This window comes from Galendromus occidentalis, unplaced genomic scaffold (assembly GCF_000255335.2).
Source record: "Galendromus occidentalis unplaced genomic scaffold, Mocc_1.1 scf7180000077469, whole genome shotgun sequence".
In the NCBI taxonomy this organism is placed as follows: Eukaryota; Metazoa; Arthropoda; class Arachnida; order Mesostigmata; family Phytoseiidae; genus Galendromus; species Galendromus occidentalis.
This window is the reverse complement of record NW_003805457.1, coordinates 125,229-143,902: the sequence shown is the minus strand read 5'-3', so window position 1 is coordinate 143,902 and position 18,674 is coordinate 125,229. Positions and strand designations below refer to the sequence as shown.

Sequence of the window (18,674 nt, the reverse complement as noted above, 5' to 3'; positions counted from 1 at the left end):
CAAAACATCCATAATTTTCGACGTATTGTTTCAAATACGACACGAAGGGGCAGATGGGCACGGTCTCAGGGAACGGAACAAAAACATCGAGCCGCTCAGACTCAGAACGGAGATCCGTAAAGGGAAAATCGTCGTCCGGAGCGAGGGTTTATTTGCAGAAGCGAATTCTGAATTCAATATCTCGAAAGGGCACCTCGGTCACGTCGGGCCTCAGTTGTTTCACCATACCGTCTGGAGCCTAACTTGAGATGATCGACGAAATCTCGCGAGATCTAGAAATGCGGACTCTCGATGAGCCCGAGACCAAAGCTGGAAATTCTCGGCGCGATTCAAATGATTCAGTCCTGACACCATAGCGTATCCGTACAACGCTTAATATTCTAGAAGAGGGAAGATCGGAAAACACCCGCAATGAATTGAGGGAACTGCCGAGACTCGCGACAAAGACCAGGTCAGTACACTTCACAATTCTGGATCTGTCGCTGAAGGCTGACTTACGCCCGCCCACACCCGACAGCGGAGAGAACGAGGCTTTCCGATCATTGGGAATATTCGCTCTCTCCCCCTGTGAGTCGCCTAGAGTAGAAAGCAATCACAGGACGCGGCTTGGTCCCGTCCACGGCTCACTGTTCGTCCACTTGACGCGAAATTTCCCTTGAGAGCTCGTACGTCTCCCTCACTAAGAGGAGGTCCAAGGGGGCGAAAAACTCGATTGCACCGAAACGGCAACCTTCGAGTTCTTGAGGATGGCTACGATGAAAGTTGCAGAAGAGCGCCAAAACAGACGAACCTGATGTTGCATGTTACCATTGCTGTGCACCATCCCGTGCGTGATGGAGCGGAGCACGCAAACTCGACGGCTGCGTCGGTCCCGTTCGTTGCCAAATACCTACATGTTGGATTTTTGCTGCCTGTCGTTCGTCTGAGATTTAATTCGTCAGCTCGAAACATTCATCGGGTCCATAACTCTGCCTTTAGCGAACACGTGCGCCCCGCCGCGCATGCAAATGATCGCTCGCATGGGTACGGTTCCTATATGAGCACACCTACCTAATAGAGAGTCTGCCTCGGTCGATTTCCGACGGTTCCGACGGGCTCTATGGCCAGGCGGTCTCAGAGCGGGCTGGTCGATTGGATGAATCTGGGAGAGCCGATACGGATACTTTTTCTACCGCGGAGTTTCGGAATTTGCGAGCAGGCTCAGCAGAAGTCCGACTCCCGAGTCACTCGAAGCGGCATCGAGATTCCGGATCCGAAATAGAGTCCCGCCGCATATTTCTCGAGACTGACGGATATGGGATAGAAAATCCACTTCTGCCTCCGGTGGCTAGACCGCATCAGAGGTCGTCGATAGGACAAGGAACCGCTGGATCTAATTTACGTGATTGAACAAACAGCTGCTCCGACAGAAATCCTTCCCAGGGGTAGGGGGAACGTTCTCAATAACCTTACAGGGATAAGTTGAAAGGAGTCATCCCGAATCCCGTCGGAGATTCTGCTTGAACGCTCCGAGCTGCTTGAGGGATTTTCCTCACACGCTCGAACGACCGTCTTGCGGTACAGAACCGCGTTAATCAGAGAGCTTGATACTCTACACGAGACTACGACCACACGGAACCTTCGCTCAGTAATGGACAGTTCCACTGTAGCACACTTGATTTTGAGGACAACTAGAAACGTCACGCGAAGCGCTAGTTCTCGAAGCCTGTCATCATCCCCGCTCATATATCGCTCCGAGGGGCTCTGTTTGAGTTTCGCAGCTGCTTTAGCATTCCACGGATTTTCCTCCAAACGCCGCTCATTGAAACTTTGTTCGTGTTCGCGAAACGGAACCACAGGCTTTCCAAAGCTCGCTATTCAGGCCCCAGAGACGTCCTGGAGCTCCTCTTCACGCGTGGATGGCGCACAAAGATTTCCATGGAGCAGCTGCATTCTACCATGATGAAACTGAGGTTTTACTCACTTTGGCCTTGGCTTCAGGTGTGAGACTCATGGACTGTGATCGGCTGCGGAACATGTCGATCACTTTGGCGACTGCGCCTCCCTTGGACTCCGAGCCCGATCTGTAAAATAATGTATCGAGGTGAACTGAAAATTAGATGTAAATTGGTCGAGGTCCGCATTCGCTCGCAAGGATGAATTTCATTGGAGCAGCAGGAGTCAGATCCAGAGACCGTCCCTGACTAGGAGCGTGATCGGATCGGATTTTGCCGAAATCAAGCCGCGATATTCTCCCAGGTTTGGAGGACGCGACAGCAAACCGAAAAAGGGCCGATCGAAAGTGAAGTAGGTCCCGACTCGCGAGGCCGCAGATTCTCCCCTCACAAGTGCGATAAAAATATTGTGGGATATTCCTTCCCAGTGCTTCCGATTGAGATCTCGCCTCGACGGGGGAATCCGGCGACGGAAAAGTATTCCCTGAACCTTTTCCAAATTCTTGAAGTGATAAAGTTCTATCAGGAGCCGAAGCTCCTCGCAAGACGTTCTTTTCGATCGTGAATCCCCTGCGATAAACGCCGGGGACCCATCATCGACAGCCCGTATTGAGCTCGAGAACCACCGCTTGGAACGATCCGTCGAGTTGCATCTTAGGAAAACAAACTCGAGAACACGGTCAACGCTGAGACCGGAAATCCGTGTCAACAAAACGCTCAAGCTGAAATCTATTCAGCCTTTACACGATTCAACAATACGACATCTACTTGTGCTGGATTCCGGGCTGTGACATCGGAGGAATGACTTGATGTTAGTCGTTCAATTACCTGGCTGAACTGTAGAGAGGAATAAGGAAAAAAACGTGTCCAGAAGCATCGATGCGATTCAAGCTGGTCCGACCTGAGCGAGGGATCGGCAAACGAGTAGAATGGATTTCATTGATATCCGTCTGCCTTCGAGACGAGAAGTCTCTCGGAAGCCCCGCATCAGTTCCGAGGGGCGACTGTAGAGTCGCTTTCTGCCACAAAGGCTTCACAAAGATCCGGAGCGAATATGTCACAAGACTCCCGGAGCTCGATTCCGACTCTGGGCGCATATGTTCGGGTCCATTGACATTTTCAGTACATCGGATGAGCCAGGCTCGATGCGATCGAGCGAGTTCCATACTGCTGAACTTCGACGCGACAGAAGGTCACGAGATGTCGGTGGAAATTTTTAGGTAATGGGAGCGTCAAGAGTTCTTCTGCCGTGACTTTTGGCCAGGAGTCGGATGGCTCTTCCCAAACTTAGTAACCCAGCAGCTCGAAACGTTCTCCACGATGATGAACAAACGGGCGTCACTCGGACAACAACATAATGTTTGTTCAGTCGCGGAAGCCAGGATGAGGGAATGCGGATCGCTACGACCGAGCGCTGACGGGTGACAGGTCAACCCTCAAAGCTTTCGTCGTTCGGAAGTTCTCCGAGATAATCTCTCCCTGACTCTCATGGAACACAAGGGAGATCAAGCCTCGCTTATGGATTATTCTCCCGTTTCGAGGTTACGCGCCGAGTCCTGAAACCTACTGTCGGACCGGTCTCCGCATCTCTCCACGAAACCGAATTCGAATGACCAAATCATTGGTTCTATTCCGCCCACTGCTCGAGCTGGCATAGCATAGAACGTGGAACGCATCTTCCCGATGTGCGGATAGCTTGAGCCGGAGAGACACCACGTTCCAGGGAAACAGCGTTATCGAGTTTGGCGACTTCCATCCTGACTCAAGTCCCGAGAGGGATTCGATGAACTCGCTTGCTTGATGCAGGGGCACATTCATAGAGAACGGTAGATTTCCCTGAAGCGTAGCGTCCCCGCGGACAAAGAAAAAACTCTCTTGACCACGAGTGACTGCGATCGTCCCTCGAAACCTTCCTCCCCCTCTAGGCCGATATCGTTGCGAGTTCAAGATCCTCTTCGAAATATTATTCTGGCGTGTCCGAACGAAAGCGCTGGACACTCTTCCAAGCTCCGCGGACTCTCACCTTGGTCTGCCCTGTGCGCGGTATTCAAAACCATCAGGCGAGGTCGCGTAAGAATGGCACTGAGAGTGGCCCGTAGGCGACGATAATGGCGGTGTGAGAGCTGCTCTGGAAGACGAAGGGCTTTGTTGGCCCCCATTATTGGAAAACCAGTGGTGTCCATGGACGGAATTCCTGAAATCGGAAACGATTTTAACACGCTTGTGACGGCTTTGCTCTGAGTGCGAACATCTGAATACATTGGTGAAAACCTCTCCAATGGTTTTTGAATCCAAACCTTATAGCGGACATGATGTTCGTAGGCTTCTTGCTCTTGGAATCGGACTTTGAGCGCGGTCTGAAGGAATCGCTGATGTTCTGTCTCCTCGAAGGGCTGACTCCTAGGGGCGAATCCTCCTCGGTCGAGGACGAGTGCCGCACGCGACCGGGAATCTCTCTGAAATACGATATGTAATACTTGGAAATCTTCTTCTGCGAAGGAATCGTGGTTGGATGCCTTTGCTCGACATGATAACTTCGATGGAAAATATCGAATCATGTTCGTCTTCGAGAAAAACACAGCGGCACATCGCTGACAGGATGGAGGGAATTCAATCCTCGAATTCAATGAATCAAATTTTGCTCAGAAGGAATGGCTTTGAAATGGAAATACCTCAGCGTCAAAGACCGATTCCGGCCGTACGAATCCCGGCAGTCTTCTTCGGAAGAGTCCGGTGTGCTCTGAAAAAGGATTGCCGTTGGAAGCATCCAATACCCGATCGGATTGTACAGGACAGGAAACGCTCACGAAGCCGGGAGGTCGGAGCCGGCGGGCATTCGCCAACTCGATTATCAGACTCCAGCTCCGAGCAGGAGCGGGGCATATTTCCTATATGAATATGAATCTCTCGAGAATACGCACCGCCTTCCCGTGCACAGCGTGGACGTGATAGTAGTGAGCATCCGCAGCCGCCGCCGCCATTGAAGCGTCTGATGATGAGGTCGATGCAAAGGATGATAATGATGAGCAATCCTCAGTGATTATTCGAGGAATAACGAGCGTGTTCTGATCCTGGAAGGGCAAGAAATGTCGATTGGCAGAACTGTCACGAAAATCCCTCCGAAGCCCTCTGTTAAAGAGCTATTGGGAAAGCCCTGACCATCTAAGCCGAGGGCATATCCGCTAAGGTCTATCATCCTTCGAAGGTCGTAGGAAATCAACGCGATTCGCTCAATGGTGTTTTTGTTTGCGAACTCTCACGACATCGGACCTTTCCCAGGGGTGTCCCGATACTTAGCGAGGTAGATTCACTTGCTTATAAAACTGCCAGGGATCGTGTCACAGAACCGTTGTTATCAGCTAGCCCAGGATGAGCTAGGCAGTTGTTCAATGATAGCGATTTACGCAGTGTATTTATGGGACAGGAGCGACGACCCAGAAAACGTCATCGACCCTGGTCACGACGAAACGTATTACTTGTTCACCCTCAGGGATACTCTCGGCTATAGCGACGCATAATCCTGGTCGAAGTCGTGAATATGTTGACCTTGACCGATGTGAGTATCCGAGAGGTATTCTGTCCAAGACTCCAAGAGTGCCATGGGAATTCCTCTCGGCGATTCCGAACCCCGCGAGTCTCTTGCTGCACGATTGTCCCCGGAGTCGAGAAAACCATGCGCGTCCTACGAGAATAATATTCTCTGATGTCGTCTTGATCGTCGGATTTGCTCTTCTCTCAAATCTTTCAACGAGAGATTCGCTCTTCCCGAGAAGCGATCCTCGACGAGCTTGGCATCGAAGCACCGAGCTCAAAAGCCAATCGAAATCAGCGAGTCGGCTTAGAGGGCGTCATTTAGAACACAGCCTTCGAATCCTCAATGACGAGAGAATTCTGACTTCGGAATCGAACGTTTTCGGGGTGGTAGTTGTCTGCAGAGGAAGGCTAAGGATAACGTCGACTGGTCGCTGTTCCACAGTGAAAAGGTCGGATCGGAGCCCCGTAGGAAACTTGCGCTTGCAGCAGCTTTCCAGTGGGGCATAAGCGAAAGTACGGGAGGTACGAGCATGGACTACGATCGTTTGACGCCGCAAGGAGTCCGAACACTTAGCTGCGCGACATCCTGCCCGGAACCAACAGCTTTCCTCCCTACGAAACTCTTGTTACCCCGCGTCGCTGGCAACGTTTCCATCATAAGCCACGTACGGCGGCGTAGCTCACGTTCCTCTCGCAGACGTCTATGTACAACGACCAAGCGACCTTCAGACAGAGATTATTTGAGAGACGACCGCTCCGTCCCATGTGAGTGACCGAATGCGTCGCCGTTCGGGATTAGATTGAGAAGCGACAAAAATAAGCAATACTCTGATCGTGGGCCTCGCCAGCAAGGCTTCCGGCTTCAACAGCTTCTCGATTAGCGGAAACAGTCGTTATAAGTATTATATGAAGGCTTTCAATGAGCCCGCACGGGCTCCAGAGTGCTCGCAACGACGCCGACGTTGTTAGCGTAGCCCGGGTATCAGGCAGAGCGCGCGATGAGTCGATCTACGATTTCGCAAGCCCGCGACTGAGCTGGAAGGGAACCATCTCATGTATTCATGGATATTTGCCAGATGCTCAAATATTTCCGCTCGATTGTCGGGACTAGATGAGCAGTCCGAAAGTCCTACATCGAAATCGATTGATTGGAGCCTCGCTGCTTTCGTCGTGTGGGGTCTGGATCGCAGACAATTCAGGAGGAAATTACGTCTGCCCTCCTAAACTATCCCGCTCTCCCCAGCGCCCGCCACGAGCTAATCTCCGCGGCGAGAATCGCGCTCTCGGAGCGGAACGCCACGTCGTCAGCACGAAACTTCGGGACAGGCCGACTCTCCTCTAGTTCCCCCAATATCGGAAACATGAAATCTCGTCAGAGAGGACTTTCTCGTCTGGGATGGCAGACATCGCTGCGAGTCCAGGAAGGGAACATTTCGGACAAATTCGCTGGCTGGGAGCGAATTATTATCCGCTCGTTTCTGTCCCGGACGAAGGAGGGAGGTGCTGAGCGCCAGAGCAGTGGTTGCGCTTAAGGAGACGTCGAACGACGCCGAATCTTAGAGTATGTATTAAAAAATGAATCGGTTTCTGTGGAATCCCACCGTTCCGCGACAGATATCGATCTTCGAATCCGCATCGATAGAGAACCAATCGGCTAATCAACTGCCGGCCCCCAGCGCCTCCGTCAGAGTGCCCAAATATGAGCTTGGTGCGGCCTGCTCTCGCCAGTCACTATCTCTCTGGTCAGCTCTGGTGGAAACTTTGTGCGCCAGGGAAGTTTTCCTGAGAACATCATATTCCGCGTCATCTCCGCTCCACAAACCCAGCGGCTTGGAGCGGAAAGGAAACCACGCAGCGTTGATCCGGGAACAGTTCTACCCGGCCTCACAGTCTCCGGGCCTCGTCTCGCGGTCGAATCCAGGGCAAGTGAGATTTTAATCGGAGCGCCCGTATCCCATGCGGGATCCTCGTCGGAACCGGTCCCGGCGATTTCTCAGGTCCGGCGACGGAAAGCCTTTCCAATCTATAAGTGTTGATGATGAAGTCTTGGCGGAGACCCGCCTCTCATTCCCCTGATTGATTGAGGACTCGTCAAACCTTCGCGTGACCTCGATAGCTCGCTCGTAGGGGATCATTCAGCGAAGTCTCACGAGCGTTCGACCGAGCGAGCGGTTGAGCGGCCAGCCATCCGAACGAATAAGAAACTCCTAATAGAGGCGTTGTGACGAAGTGACTCGGCTCTGTGCCCCTCTACCTAGATTAGCAGTTTTGTTTCTCTGACTCGGTTAATCCCACCCAAGTGTCCCGCTTAATTGGACTCGAATCTTTCGAGCTCACCGACGACCAAAGCTTCCGACTTAGGAGAGATCTACAGCCTTGATTGAACAGCCGCTTCGGATGTCCTTTTGTTAATACTGTCGGCAACAACTCGAAAACAATGCCGTCGCTTGATTGGGAAAGTTCGCCGGAGGGGCGATCCGTCCTGGCAATCCTCAGCTCCTGTTATCTCGGAGGGCCGATAATGATGAAACAGTCCGGATGCTGGAAGAACTGATCGCGAAGCTTTACAAAAGCTCAGCTTCATTTGGCACCAGGGAAGGTCCGAGCGCTGGAGTCAGAAGATCGAAACACATTCTCGAACTCTCCCGGGAAAACAAGAAAAACGCGGTCTGAACATTGCGGTGGATTTCCGCAGTTGCTTGCTCATGATCCACCGACTGGCGATTGATATCTCCTGCAGGGAGAGAGTCGCTTGTGTTCCAGACCGCCGACACGGGAATCCTCGCAGCCTCTCCTGGTGCAAGGAATCTGCATACCCTTACTCAGAGGAATATTCTCGCGCCACAGGCGGCGCATGTCCGGGGGGATTTTCTTCTGAGCGAGAAACGCATACGCAGGATAGAGACTCATTATTCACGGCGCTGCCGCAGTCAAAACTCAGCGAAAATTTTTTGCGTATTCGGGAGAAAAATGTAACTAATTCACTGAAGAGGCCGAAGAGCGCCCGCGAAATTCAAGACCTTGTCCTGGTCTCTCACACGAACGTCCCCGAGACGCTGAAATTTCCGCTCGTTTCTGGTCTTTCGCACGAACGACAATCCAATGCAGAGCGGAACTCGCTACTTGCCCTGCCCGTCGATTTCCCCGGACCGAGTCTCGCCCCTCGCCGCGCCGGCGCCGCGAATCGCCCGTCATGTCACGCTCGTCGGTGAAAAGGAAAGTCGATGCACGAGGTGCAATCAGCGCTCGAGACGTCACACAGCGGAACTTCCACCGCCGCCGCATGCAACAACCAGACTTGTGAAAGTTCAGTCCCGAGATAAAGTGGGAGCAAGCTGTGAATTTAGGCCTCGGACGCGGTAGGAATCCTAAGGAGCGGAAGCAGCTCCCTTGGCTGAAGGATTGTTGCTGGGCTACGCGATCAGATCCCTGGGATAGGAGAGACGCACGGGTGGAATGTCTAGAAATTTGTCTCCTGAAGCTGCCCCCCCCCGAGTTACCAAATGCTCGCAGCGAGCTTTCAGCTCGACGCTTCCCTCTCGAATTCTTTGTCAAAACGCTAGGGTTGATTCTCCCCAAGCGTTGTGACATCACTTGGAGGTCAGAGGGCTCGTCGATTCTCTAAACAAACAATCGTGTCTCGAAGGGAATGATCCGCGTCACCAAGACCCCGCCATCCGACAAGAAGCTAAGAGCTTCGACAAATGGCGCAGCTGTGAAATCCATCAGCTATTCGGCCAGAGAATTTCCGATCACGCCAATAGCGAGCTAGAGAGTATATTTTGGGTTAGGTTAGGTCTTTCGCGGTTGAACTTGGTACCCGACGTGTCATTCCGGAACACTCCTTGCAACCGAGGTGAGCCTTCATAATAATCGATTCAAGGGGAGGTTTGTCGGAAGAATGAGCGGATGACAGAGAGAGCAGCGCGCTTGAGGAGGAGACATAAACGCTCGGATTCAGGACGCACGCTTCAAGTGTAAAGACACGTGCGTGACAGAGAGATTGCCTCCGTGGTCGAGAACGTGCGCCCGTGACCCGGATGGAAAATGTTTTATGATCCCGAACATTGAATTCGTCCGTCAAGGAAAACTCACGGCGACTGGCCAGATAAATCATAAAGAATTCTGAGCTCGAACGCAGTCCTGCTGGCGAATTCCGAAGCGAAGCCTGGGAAGCTACAAATAATTACCTATACATTGAACACCGGAGTAGCAACATGAACAACGTGAGGAAAATTTCTCCTCAGATGATATGACGATCGTGTAGAGAGATCGGTGATCACCGAGATTGTGTCTTCGACAGACACTGGGAGCACCTGAGAGAACCATACAGGTGAAAGGAGGCCGCGCGATACGATTCGGTGCGGACGAGGCTGCGCCTGCAATCGCACTGATCGTATGTCCATGATTCCCTCGCTTCTCAATGAAAACTTCATTCTTGGCTGGAGAAGAGTTCTGATCTGGGCTCACTGTTTTCTGAGGACCTCTGATCTGGGCTGACTGTTTTCCGAGGACTTCAGATTTGGGCTCACCGAGGGCGAGTGATTCCTAGGGTCAGAATGGGGAGGGTAAAGAGCGACTTTCAGATACAAGCTCCACAGCTTTAGGCATACCGAAGTCGTGTCTTGTGGAGGAACTCCACAGTTGGAAGGAAGCACCATGATGGGCAATTATCTCCAAGCGAACAGTGTTACGCGACACCGATGGCTGGTAAATCACTCCGGGTCACATTTCTACGGTTCACGAGGAACAACCGATCATTCACGTCACATTAGAACGAAGTTTTCGCGGAGGCAGGGGCCGCGCATCGCTTCCCACCAGGACCGTCTCGTTGCGCTGCGAGAGCACTTCTCCCAAAACTCAAATAGTCGCGGGTTCTCGACTGGAGATGAGACTACGACGCCCCCTGGTTCCGTCCTGAGCAAACGAAGTTTCGATCCCGGGTTCAGATTAGGCTCCCGAGCGCTTTTCCGAGGTCGGGGAGCGTGTGAGAGAAAATTGTCTTCCTTGGTTTAGTTCACTGCTCAGTACACATAACCACATGACTCATGATCTAGCGGTTAACTAGGAAGTCTTCGGATATCGACGACTTTAGTTACTCGAATATCCGCCAAAGAGCCGAGGAGTTCTCTCGGACGGTATTCGGAGGAGCTGATGGAGACCGCATCACTCTTGACTCTTGTACGAATGAGGCTTCTCTCGTGCTCCTATCTATTTGGTGGCGTGCGTCCCGAGGACCTTTCGGAAAAACCTGTTCTCCCCCTGAAAGTCAGGAGAGATCCGTCTCCCGGGACACAGGTTCCTCAAGGATCTCAGGGAATGATCCAAAACTCTCCTCATTCTCTCCACAGCCGTAAATCAGTGCCGGAACTTGATCCGCCAAGTTCGAGTGATTGTTCGAACCCTCGAAATGACTGCGTTCCTTCTCTCAAAGTGGAGATCTTCGCAAGCGGCGAGTTCGATCCTATACGCAACTTTGCGTATGGGAAGCGGTTTGCGAAGATTCCTCGAGCCGCGCCAAATAGTGGGATAAGAGCGCGAACTTCGCAGAGGCTCATCGGAATGGAGCGAATTTTGTCAGGGATGGTTCGCAGATTCCGGACTTCACGTCGTGACAATGGAATTCACTTCCGACGGGACTCCTTATGAACAGAGCAGGAAGACCCTCCGAATCCAGCTCGGATAGGCGAGTCCCTCCTCGGGAGCCGACATAGCACTCGGATGCCTGCGCGGAATTTCTATACGCTTGAGGGAGCTCCGCGTCCATATTTGCTCTTGCAATGATCTCCAAAGAGGGCAGATTACGTTTTTGTGCTCGTATTGATGTTTGGAGAATCGCACTCCGGAACGGGTAAACAGCGGAACTCCGCGTTATCAGCACGATTCCACGCTCCGATCTCAAGTGGCGACGGATGAAGAATCGGTGTAGCCACTAGTGATAAAAAAAAGACACGACCGAAAGTTTCGCCACGTCATACCCGTATGTGCGAATTATCTCGACAAAGATGAGAGACGTTCCAGCGCCGGGGCACTCGGATATGAGGCGGTTTAGGAATCCATAATATGAAGAGAACGATTCGGAAGAGCCAGGTCAACCCTCCTGCCTGAGAGGGACCTCGCTCCTGCGAGGTATTTTTGCGTCGATAATTGAGCAATTCAATCGACTAGCGAAATTGGGTGAGATCGTCGAGCTGACAGTTCGCCTCGGGGCGTCCGAAGGTATTGCGGACTAGTCGGATAGTCACGGCTCCCGTCGGGCTCTCGAGGGGTTTGTATCAGTTGAGCAGCCGATTGAAATGCAGGAAGTACAACGGAGTTCTCCGGGGCTCCTTGGATTCCAGACAATCGAATCCTGGACGCCCGAGCTCTGATCATCGTTCGAGCTCTGATCATCTGGACTAAACCTGCACTTCATTTGGCGGATGGATTGAGCAACTCCGGGTTCAAGGCAGGTGAAACGCGAAATCATCTCGACTTGTTCACCTGCGCATATTTATAATGCGTCCGCGACCAAGTCCTCGCCGTCTCGGTTTAGAATCGGTATCGTCGAAGATTCCGGTCGTTGGGATAAACGAAAACGAACAGGACTCCTGTTCGCATTCGTTCGGGAATCTTGTTGTGCGGATTCGAGGACAACAGCTCCGGGAGAGATGCCTCGCTCATTGGGAACTTTCTGTAGAGTCACGCTCCTGAAATTCTGCATTGGCAGGATCGATCGTCGGAGCTGGGGTGACGGTGCTCCTTTAGCTCGTCAGGGTTGAAGTTTTCCGGGAGATCCATACCCCTCCGAAGCTCCATTTAATTCGTTGATTTTGAACGCGAGCCATACTCGCGCGACGCTGAGTTACCGACACAGACTGTCTCGGTCGGCACTCCGAGGAATTCAGTGAGGGAAGGCAGAAAACCCTGATGATGGAAGAGACATTCAAGATTCATGACACACGGCGCGCCTGTTGTTCCGTTCATAATTCACTTAGTGCGTACGGGTCTGCTTTGTATCATGTTCTGATTAATTCCGTTTTCGTCGAGGCTGACGAAATGCAAAACACAGTCACGTGGTCATCGATCGCGTGTCAGCTTCTAGGGGGCAGAATCCGCTCCCTGACATCAGTTTCGCTCGAAGCTTTCGACATACAGAGAACTCTGTAAATGCAAAGTACCAGTGTGAAAGGTCGGCGATTGTTTTCTTGAAATGAAGGCCATCCGAGGCCACCGGAGAGACCTCAGAGCGGAACGAATTGCCCTCATTTCGGCCGCTAGGAACAAACACTGGGAAGCACAGACGGCTCCAAAGTTCGCTGGACAGGGGTCGTCAGTGAACGTTCAATTGGGACTTGATCCAGGGATGGCGTAAACAATCTTAATGTCTTCCGATCATGAGAACACGCGAGCCACAGCTCTGGGGACTCTCTTTGGGATTCCGTCCACCGTTGAAGTCCACCCCCTCTGGGTAGGTGGTTCGGAGATATAACTTTGATCGCTGAGATAGAACGAGACAGCTCACACTTAACGTCGGGAACCCTCCACCGGAGCTCCTCATGGCCGTCTTTAGATGGAGCAGGGCCTCATGGCGAATCATGTTTGTTTGATCGACAGAAGGGCCGGAGAGGAGAATTTTGGAACGTGCTCAGAAGGGTTCGGTCGGCGAGGCTTTCTAGACGCGCATATCTCAAGGAAGTTCAGGACACGATAGCGCTCTCCGAGACTCCAGAGAACGCTTCCAGAGATCGTATGAGATATTCATCGCTAGTCGGGCCCTGAACTCTCTCCAGAGGTGAATCGTTGGTATCTGCGGACCGAAAGGAACTTTGGTTTTGATCGCCTGAGGGATTCCGGATGTTCATTACTCTGTAGCAGTTCGCTTTGAGTCGAGGGCGGCGAAAGGTCTAATGCTGCGAGGGTTCCCGGGTAGCGAATAACGGATACCGTACGTGATTACGTCGCACCCTAATTATGCGTGGCTTGTAGCCGAATTTTGTCCGTGGAACGGGAAATTCCAGCAGAATCCGTAGATTGGGAAGCATACAAGCTGCTCCCGACATGATCGGAGTTTGTTTTCCCCGCCGGCAACGCAGCGCAGACGGGAGTGTCTACGCGAGTGTTCAGGGACTACGGAATAGAGCTTCGCCATTGTCCCGGCCTTGGCCGTGTTCCTCTGTCGGAGGAATGGAAAAACATCGACCGCGACAATTTACAGATCGTCGTGGAGATGGTGAGGGGCTCGAGCGCGGGATGATAGGGAGCGAGCGACTTCCAAAAAACTTGTACTCGCCTACTCCCGAACTTTCGATCCGTATCAGCAAGAGGAATACCGAAACGGAGCAGCTAGCGAGGAGCAGATGCCACGCTGCCGCCAATCCTCATCGCGACGATGACCGGAATCTTGTCGGAGAGGGCCAGGTGCCTGTTTCCACCAATTAATTGCACGCGAAGGAGTCTCTCCACCGCCGACACTGAACTGAATCCGAACTCTCATAGGATTGCCCGGCTAGTCCGTGACGAGCCGGAAGCCGAGATTGGTCACGTGAATCGAAGACCGCTTGCCCGTTGACCGAGGGAAGACTTCGGTGCGGGGCGAGCTGATCGGTTTACGAAGTGAACGACTAAGTCAGCGGCGGAAACGAATGATACAGAGAACTTATTTAGCGATAAGAGACAACGGTCGGATGATTTATCGCCGGATAGCACTGCTGTCTCCTCTTGGAGATGAAAGATCAGAATGTCTCCGGGGAAAAATGGAAAACTCAACAATCATGGCATCCGACGGAACTAGGTTCGAGAGTTCGCGTAGCGCGAGCCCCTTTTCATTAAGCGATTGGACCTAATTACTGTCCTTCGCTACACTGCAGGCTCTGTCCGATAACGAGGCTGATGATATTGTGAGCGCGGTGCTGGAGTCTATCATCATGACCTTACGTTGTTTTTGGGTCGCACTTTCTGGAGGCACGTCGGCCTTACAGAGTTCGGCGTCACTGACAACAGTGGAAAGACTCGTATTAGCGGTCACTGCTCTATAATGCACACAAACGCCCATTAAGCTGGTCGACCGACTGGTCGAGTCCTGCCGAATAGAGTCGAGCCGGTATCGTCGGCAAAGCCTACTCAAGTCGATAGTCGCAAGCGTCAGCATTGGTTCTTGATGACATAGACAGTGGCCTCCGAGTCGGCTCGTCTCCTAACCAGAACACTCACGAACTTTGACCACGTCTACGGGAATAGGGAAAGTAGACAGAATACGGCCGCCGTCGGAGCTTCCAAGACACCCTTCGGCAGGAGCGAAAGCGACCTCTGCTTTCGGGAGAGAACTTTTTAGCTCGGCAGATTCCCCGGCTTTCGTGATGTGGCGCAGATGAATCGGTCGGCTCTAAATGGAATGAAAATCCACAATTCGGTGTTCTCTTGGGGCCGAATCTAGGTCGAATCAATTCATTCTAGCTATTTCTCGAGGACCTTCGATGGTACGAACATATTTTCCGCCGCTCCGGACGACGCACGATCACAAGCATAAGGGTTAAAGCAATTACTGCGTCGTTGGAGCCCTTCTCTGTTTGCGTACACGTTGCCCGGAGAATAGTCGACGGCGGATCTAGCGCTGTCATTTCTGACTTTGAAATTCGAAAGGGATCAACACGTCGCGGATCGCCCAGAATTTTGCAATGGAATCGCTCTCTTTCACCGAAACGTATTCCGAGGTCATTCCGAAAGAATATTTTTCGATTTTCGGCACCCCGAATTTTTCGGAGACAGAAATTTCCGGAGCAGACGTCCGCCGACGCAACATCGACGTCGAGAGCCTGGACTCTGAGCTCTGGATGCGTATGTCCCAGTATAATGAAGACATGGCGGCTTCTCATAGTCAGGGCAATCAATCCGAAAACCGCTTCTCTGACTTTTTGACTTCGTCGCGAATTTTCCGCGGAGCTTCGAGAGACTCGTGAACCCGATGCAGAAGGCAGCACTGCATTTTTCTTGTCGCTAACCTCCGCCAGGTCACGCTTTCACCGACGACCCAAAACGGAAACCGCCATTGAAAGCCGCCGCCGAAGCCCCGTTACGCCGAGGATGGAGATCTAAGTACAGCCGCGGTGATAAGATGGCAACACAGAAGGATAGACACGTCATGTGGTGTATCGCTTTCGAGTAGGTCCTCGAATCTGCGGCACGGCTCATCCCACCCAGAGATCTGTTGACATTGTTCTCACACGTTCCTGACCGCACCTGCTCGAGACAAGCAGAGTGTAGCATCAAACGAATGAGGGACGCTCCTGTCTATTAGGGGCTCCCATTCACGAGCAGGGGTCAAGAGTAGAGACTGCTTGTTATCTCAGCATGAATTGCCCTTGAAATGGTGAAAAGGGAAGCCAGACGAGCCAATTGGAGAGCTTGGAGTCCAAGTTTCGCCCGTCTGCCGAGAGACGTTATTCTGACGTTGAATTCGGGGAAAGTTCAAGAACCGACGGTACATGCCCTCAGACACCCTATTATTGAATTATTGTCGACCACAAGAAAGCTCATGAAGCAAAATTAGATCAGAGCTGCGCTCCTGACTGCCCGATGGTTCGTTCTCCAGGCAGTCACAATATCAAATGATATTACGCGTCGGATAAAGTTCTCGCGATCCCGTCTCCGTTCGATGGAACGTCATAACGTGTACTACCTCCATCACCTCTTTTATGAAGATCACTTCCACCGAACAACCGCCCGCCCGCTCGCTCGGTCGCTGCTCGAGTTCCCTGCTTGGCAGGCTGGCTGTTTGCCTGCCTGCGGATGTATCTGTGAATCAAGGGTGGTTCATAATGGAAAACGGGTGACTCAAGCTAAAAATGCAAAGCTTCCCCGTGATTTCAACGAGATGTTCCGTCTTTGTCGGGAAACCGAGTGGAGAAGTCCGCGTGTCAACCGCACCCAGCGGTTTCGGAGCGTGGGCAGTGATCGCCGCAGCAATAACAAACAATGTTGACCTTGAATCCGAGCTCGAGTGGAAGGAGAAGCTCGAGCGTTGTCCGTTCGTTGATCCTCGCTCAGCTTAATCTTAAGAACTGCCATGCGCCACCGTGAACACGATGCTCGTTCCAACTGGGAAGAATAATCTTTCCATCTATGTATATACGTCACTGACCGAGGAGCTTGAACATCGCGTTGAGCTCCGCGAGTCACAGGGATACGCCGATCCCCTCATACAAATATTTAACGTAAGGTTGTTCCTCAACCGCAAAAAGCGTGATCCGCGTAGCTGCCCGGTGGCCGAAACCATCCCCGACCACGACGCAGTTTCCGTTGCGGAGAGATTGGATGGAGAGTTGTCAGGGGTGTGGCTTCGCGCGGCAACATCCGTTGAAGCGAACATGGCAAGAGTTATATACCGATCTCCTGATTCGAACGAAAACTCTCCGGAGCTGCCACGGCCAACCGACCCTCCGATCCATCCATTCATCCATCCATGCGTTTGTCGTTCCTCTACCCGGGTCGGCTCTCACCCGCAGTGCCGAGGCCACCGATTTGAACGATTTATCAGCCGACGATAGGAACGAAGAACGTTCACTCACGACACCGACTTATTTTTGCGAATGTGTCAATCTCTCTGATTGCTCATCGATTCAAGGAACCCGACGACGATCTAGGTTAGCGGATTAATCTGACGCCGCTCTCATTGCCAATGGCTTTGCGCTGGAACGCCTCAGAGCGCTGAGCCTCGCGATAATCCCAAGCAAAATCCGAACATGATTAGATCGGAAGCACGCTGGCAATGACATCCGTCGGCCGCCTCGCAACTCTGTTTTCTTATTTCTCTCGATCCCACCGTGATGACGTAGACCGATCGATATTATTTAGAGACACAGCTCAAAAGCGGTTCATATTTTTAGTTCTCTGCCGGGCGAGTTTCCCCTGGGTTCCTCTTGCCGACCGTGACGTCTCCCGTTGAGGCCTTCTAGCGGAAATGACAACAAACCGATTCTCGTCACGAATTCCGGCATAGGCATGAGGACGGTTTTATTTACGCGAGCCACGAGGGAGCGGAGAGACCGTTCAAAACAAAGTTTCACGGCTGCTTAATCTAAAGATTGCAGAGGCGGCTTCTAGGGATTACATTTCTCGAATCCTGGTATCCGTCTCTCAGTCTGAGAGCGAGCACAGCCTTCCCATAAAGATTTCAGTATTCCCACAGACGGATCGGAACAAAGACGAGCCTTGTTCCGAAGTATTCGGGGAACCGCAGAGAGAATCCGACTTCCGATAGTTACGGTCAGTGCTGCGCGGTCAGAACATCCAAATAGATTCATTCCCGCAGATGATCGCAAACAGCTGGTGTGGATTCGATTCCCCGGAATGTTATCGATTCATTTTTTCGAGGAATCCGCCGAGCCGATCCCGCTTACTGTAATTGTTCGGTGGGTGTTTATCGTCGGATATCGTCTCGATCGCGTTCCCCATGTTTTCAGCAAAGCACAACCAACGTGATGGGCAGAGATGCAGGAGTGTACGCCAATCTTTGAAAACGGATCGTCCGGCATCCGCGTAGTGAAGCCGGATCTGCCAGAACAGCCCTCTTTCGGAGCGGGAGGATCGAGGGCGAAATTGGAACTCGATTCGGTGCCTGAATTTCCCCTCATCGGATGGCCTTGGAACAATGTTTTCCACGCGGTGAAATCGAGGACTCCTGCTCTGAACGTCCGCGTCGCGGAGACCGTCCTCAAGAGAGATCGATACGTCCAAGGTGGAAGGTGAGATATTGCTCGCTCGGAAATTGCGTATACCTACTGTCGCTCGACTGGTGAGCGTCAACCTGATCGGTCGACTGTCAGCCATTCATCTCGGTGGCCGACCAGCCACTCGAAAACGAGAGAACACGGTCGCTTCTCGAGATGGTATTTTGGCAGGTTCCGCTCTCAATGAGTTTGGCAGCGCTTTGTAGAGCGTCTCTTATCTGTGCAATAAGACCCTTCGTTCACGCGTCCGGAGCAGCGGCGGCAGCCACTCACGAAAAGGTGTTCGACGATTGAAGCACACGCTCTATTCTGTATGACGTAAGGTGTGTTCCCGGTGACGCCTTAATGCAGCTCGAGAAAAGAACCGTTCGGCGCTTCGAGGTCGAATTTTTCTGTACGACTAGCGATACTTACAGAAAGCGTCGCTTACGGCAGCCCATAAATGGTGCTCCACCGGAAAACCGTCGGACCTGACTGGACATGACGAGTTCTTCTGTGA

General features: G+C 52.3%; 1 protein-coding gene across 1 annotated transcript in view; it reads right to left on the bottom strand.

Annotated features, from left to right (window-relative positions):
- Nucleotides 1–18,674, bottom strand: part of SNF4Agamma (SNF4/AMP-activated protein kinase gamma subunit) — a 67,991-nt gene that overhangs the window by 42,843 nt on the left and 6,474 nt on the right. Inside the window, exons 2-6 of the mRNA XM_003744475.2 lie at nt 4,856–5,005; nt 4,607–4,674; nt 4,232–4,390; nt 3,958–4,128; nt 1,964–2,063 (exon numbers count right to left, since the gene is read on the bottom strand). Coding sequence (XP_003744523.1) covers nt 1,964–2,063; nt 3,958–4,128; nt 4,232–4,390; nt 4,607–4,674; nt 4,856–4,915 — 558 coding nt within the window. The 5' untranslated portion in view covers nt 4,916–5,005. The remainder of the gene's footprint in view (nt 1–1,963; nt 2,064–3,957; nt 4,129–4,231; nt 4,391–4,606; nt 4,675–4,855; nt 5,006–18,674) is intronic.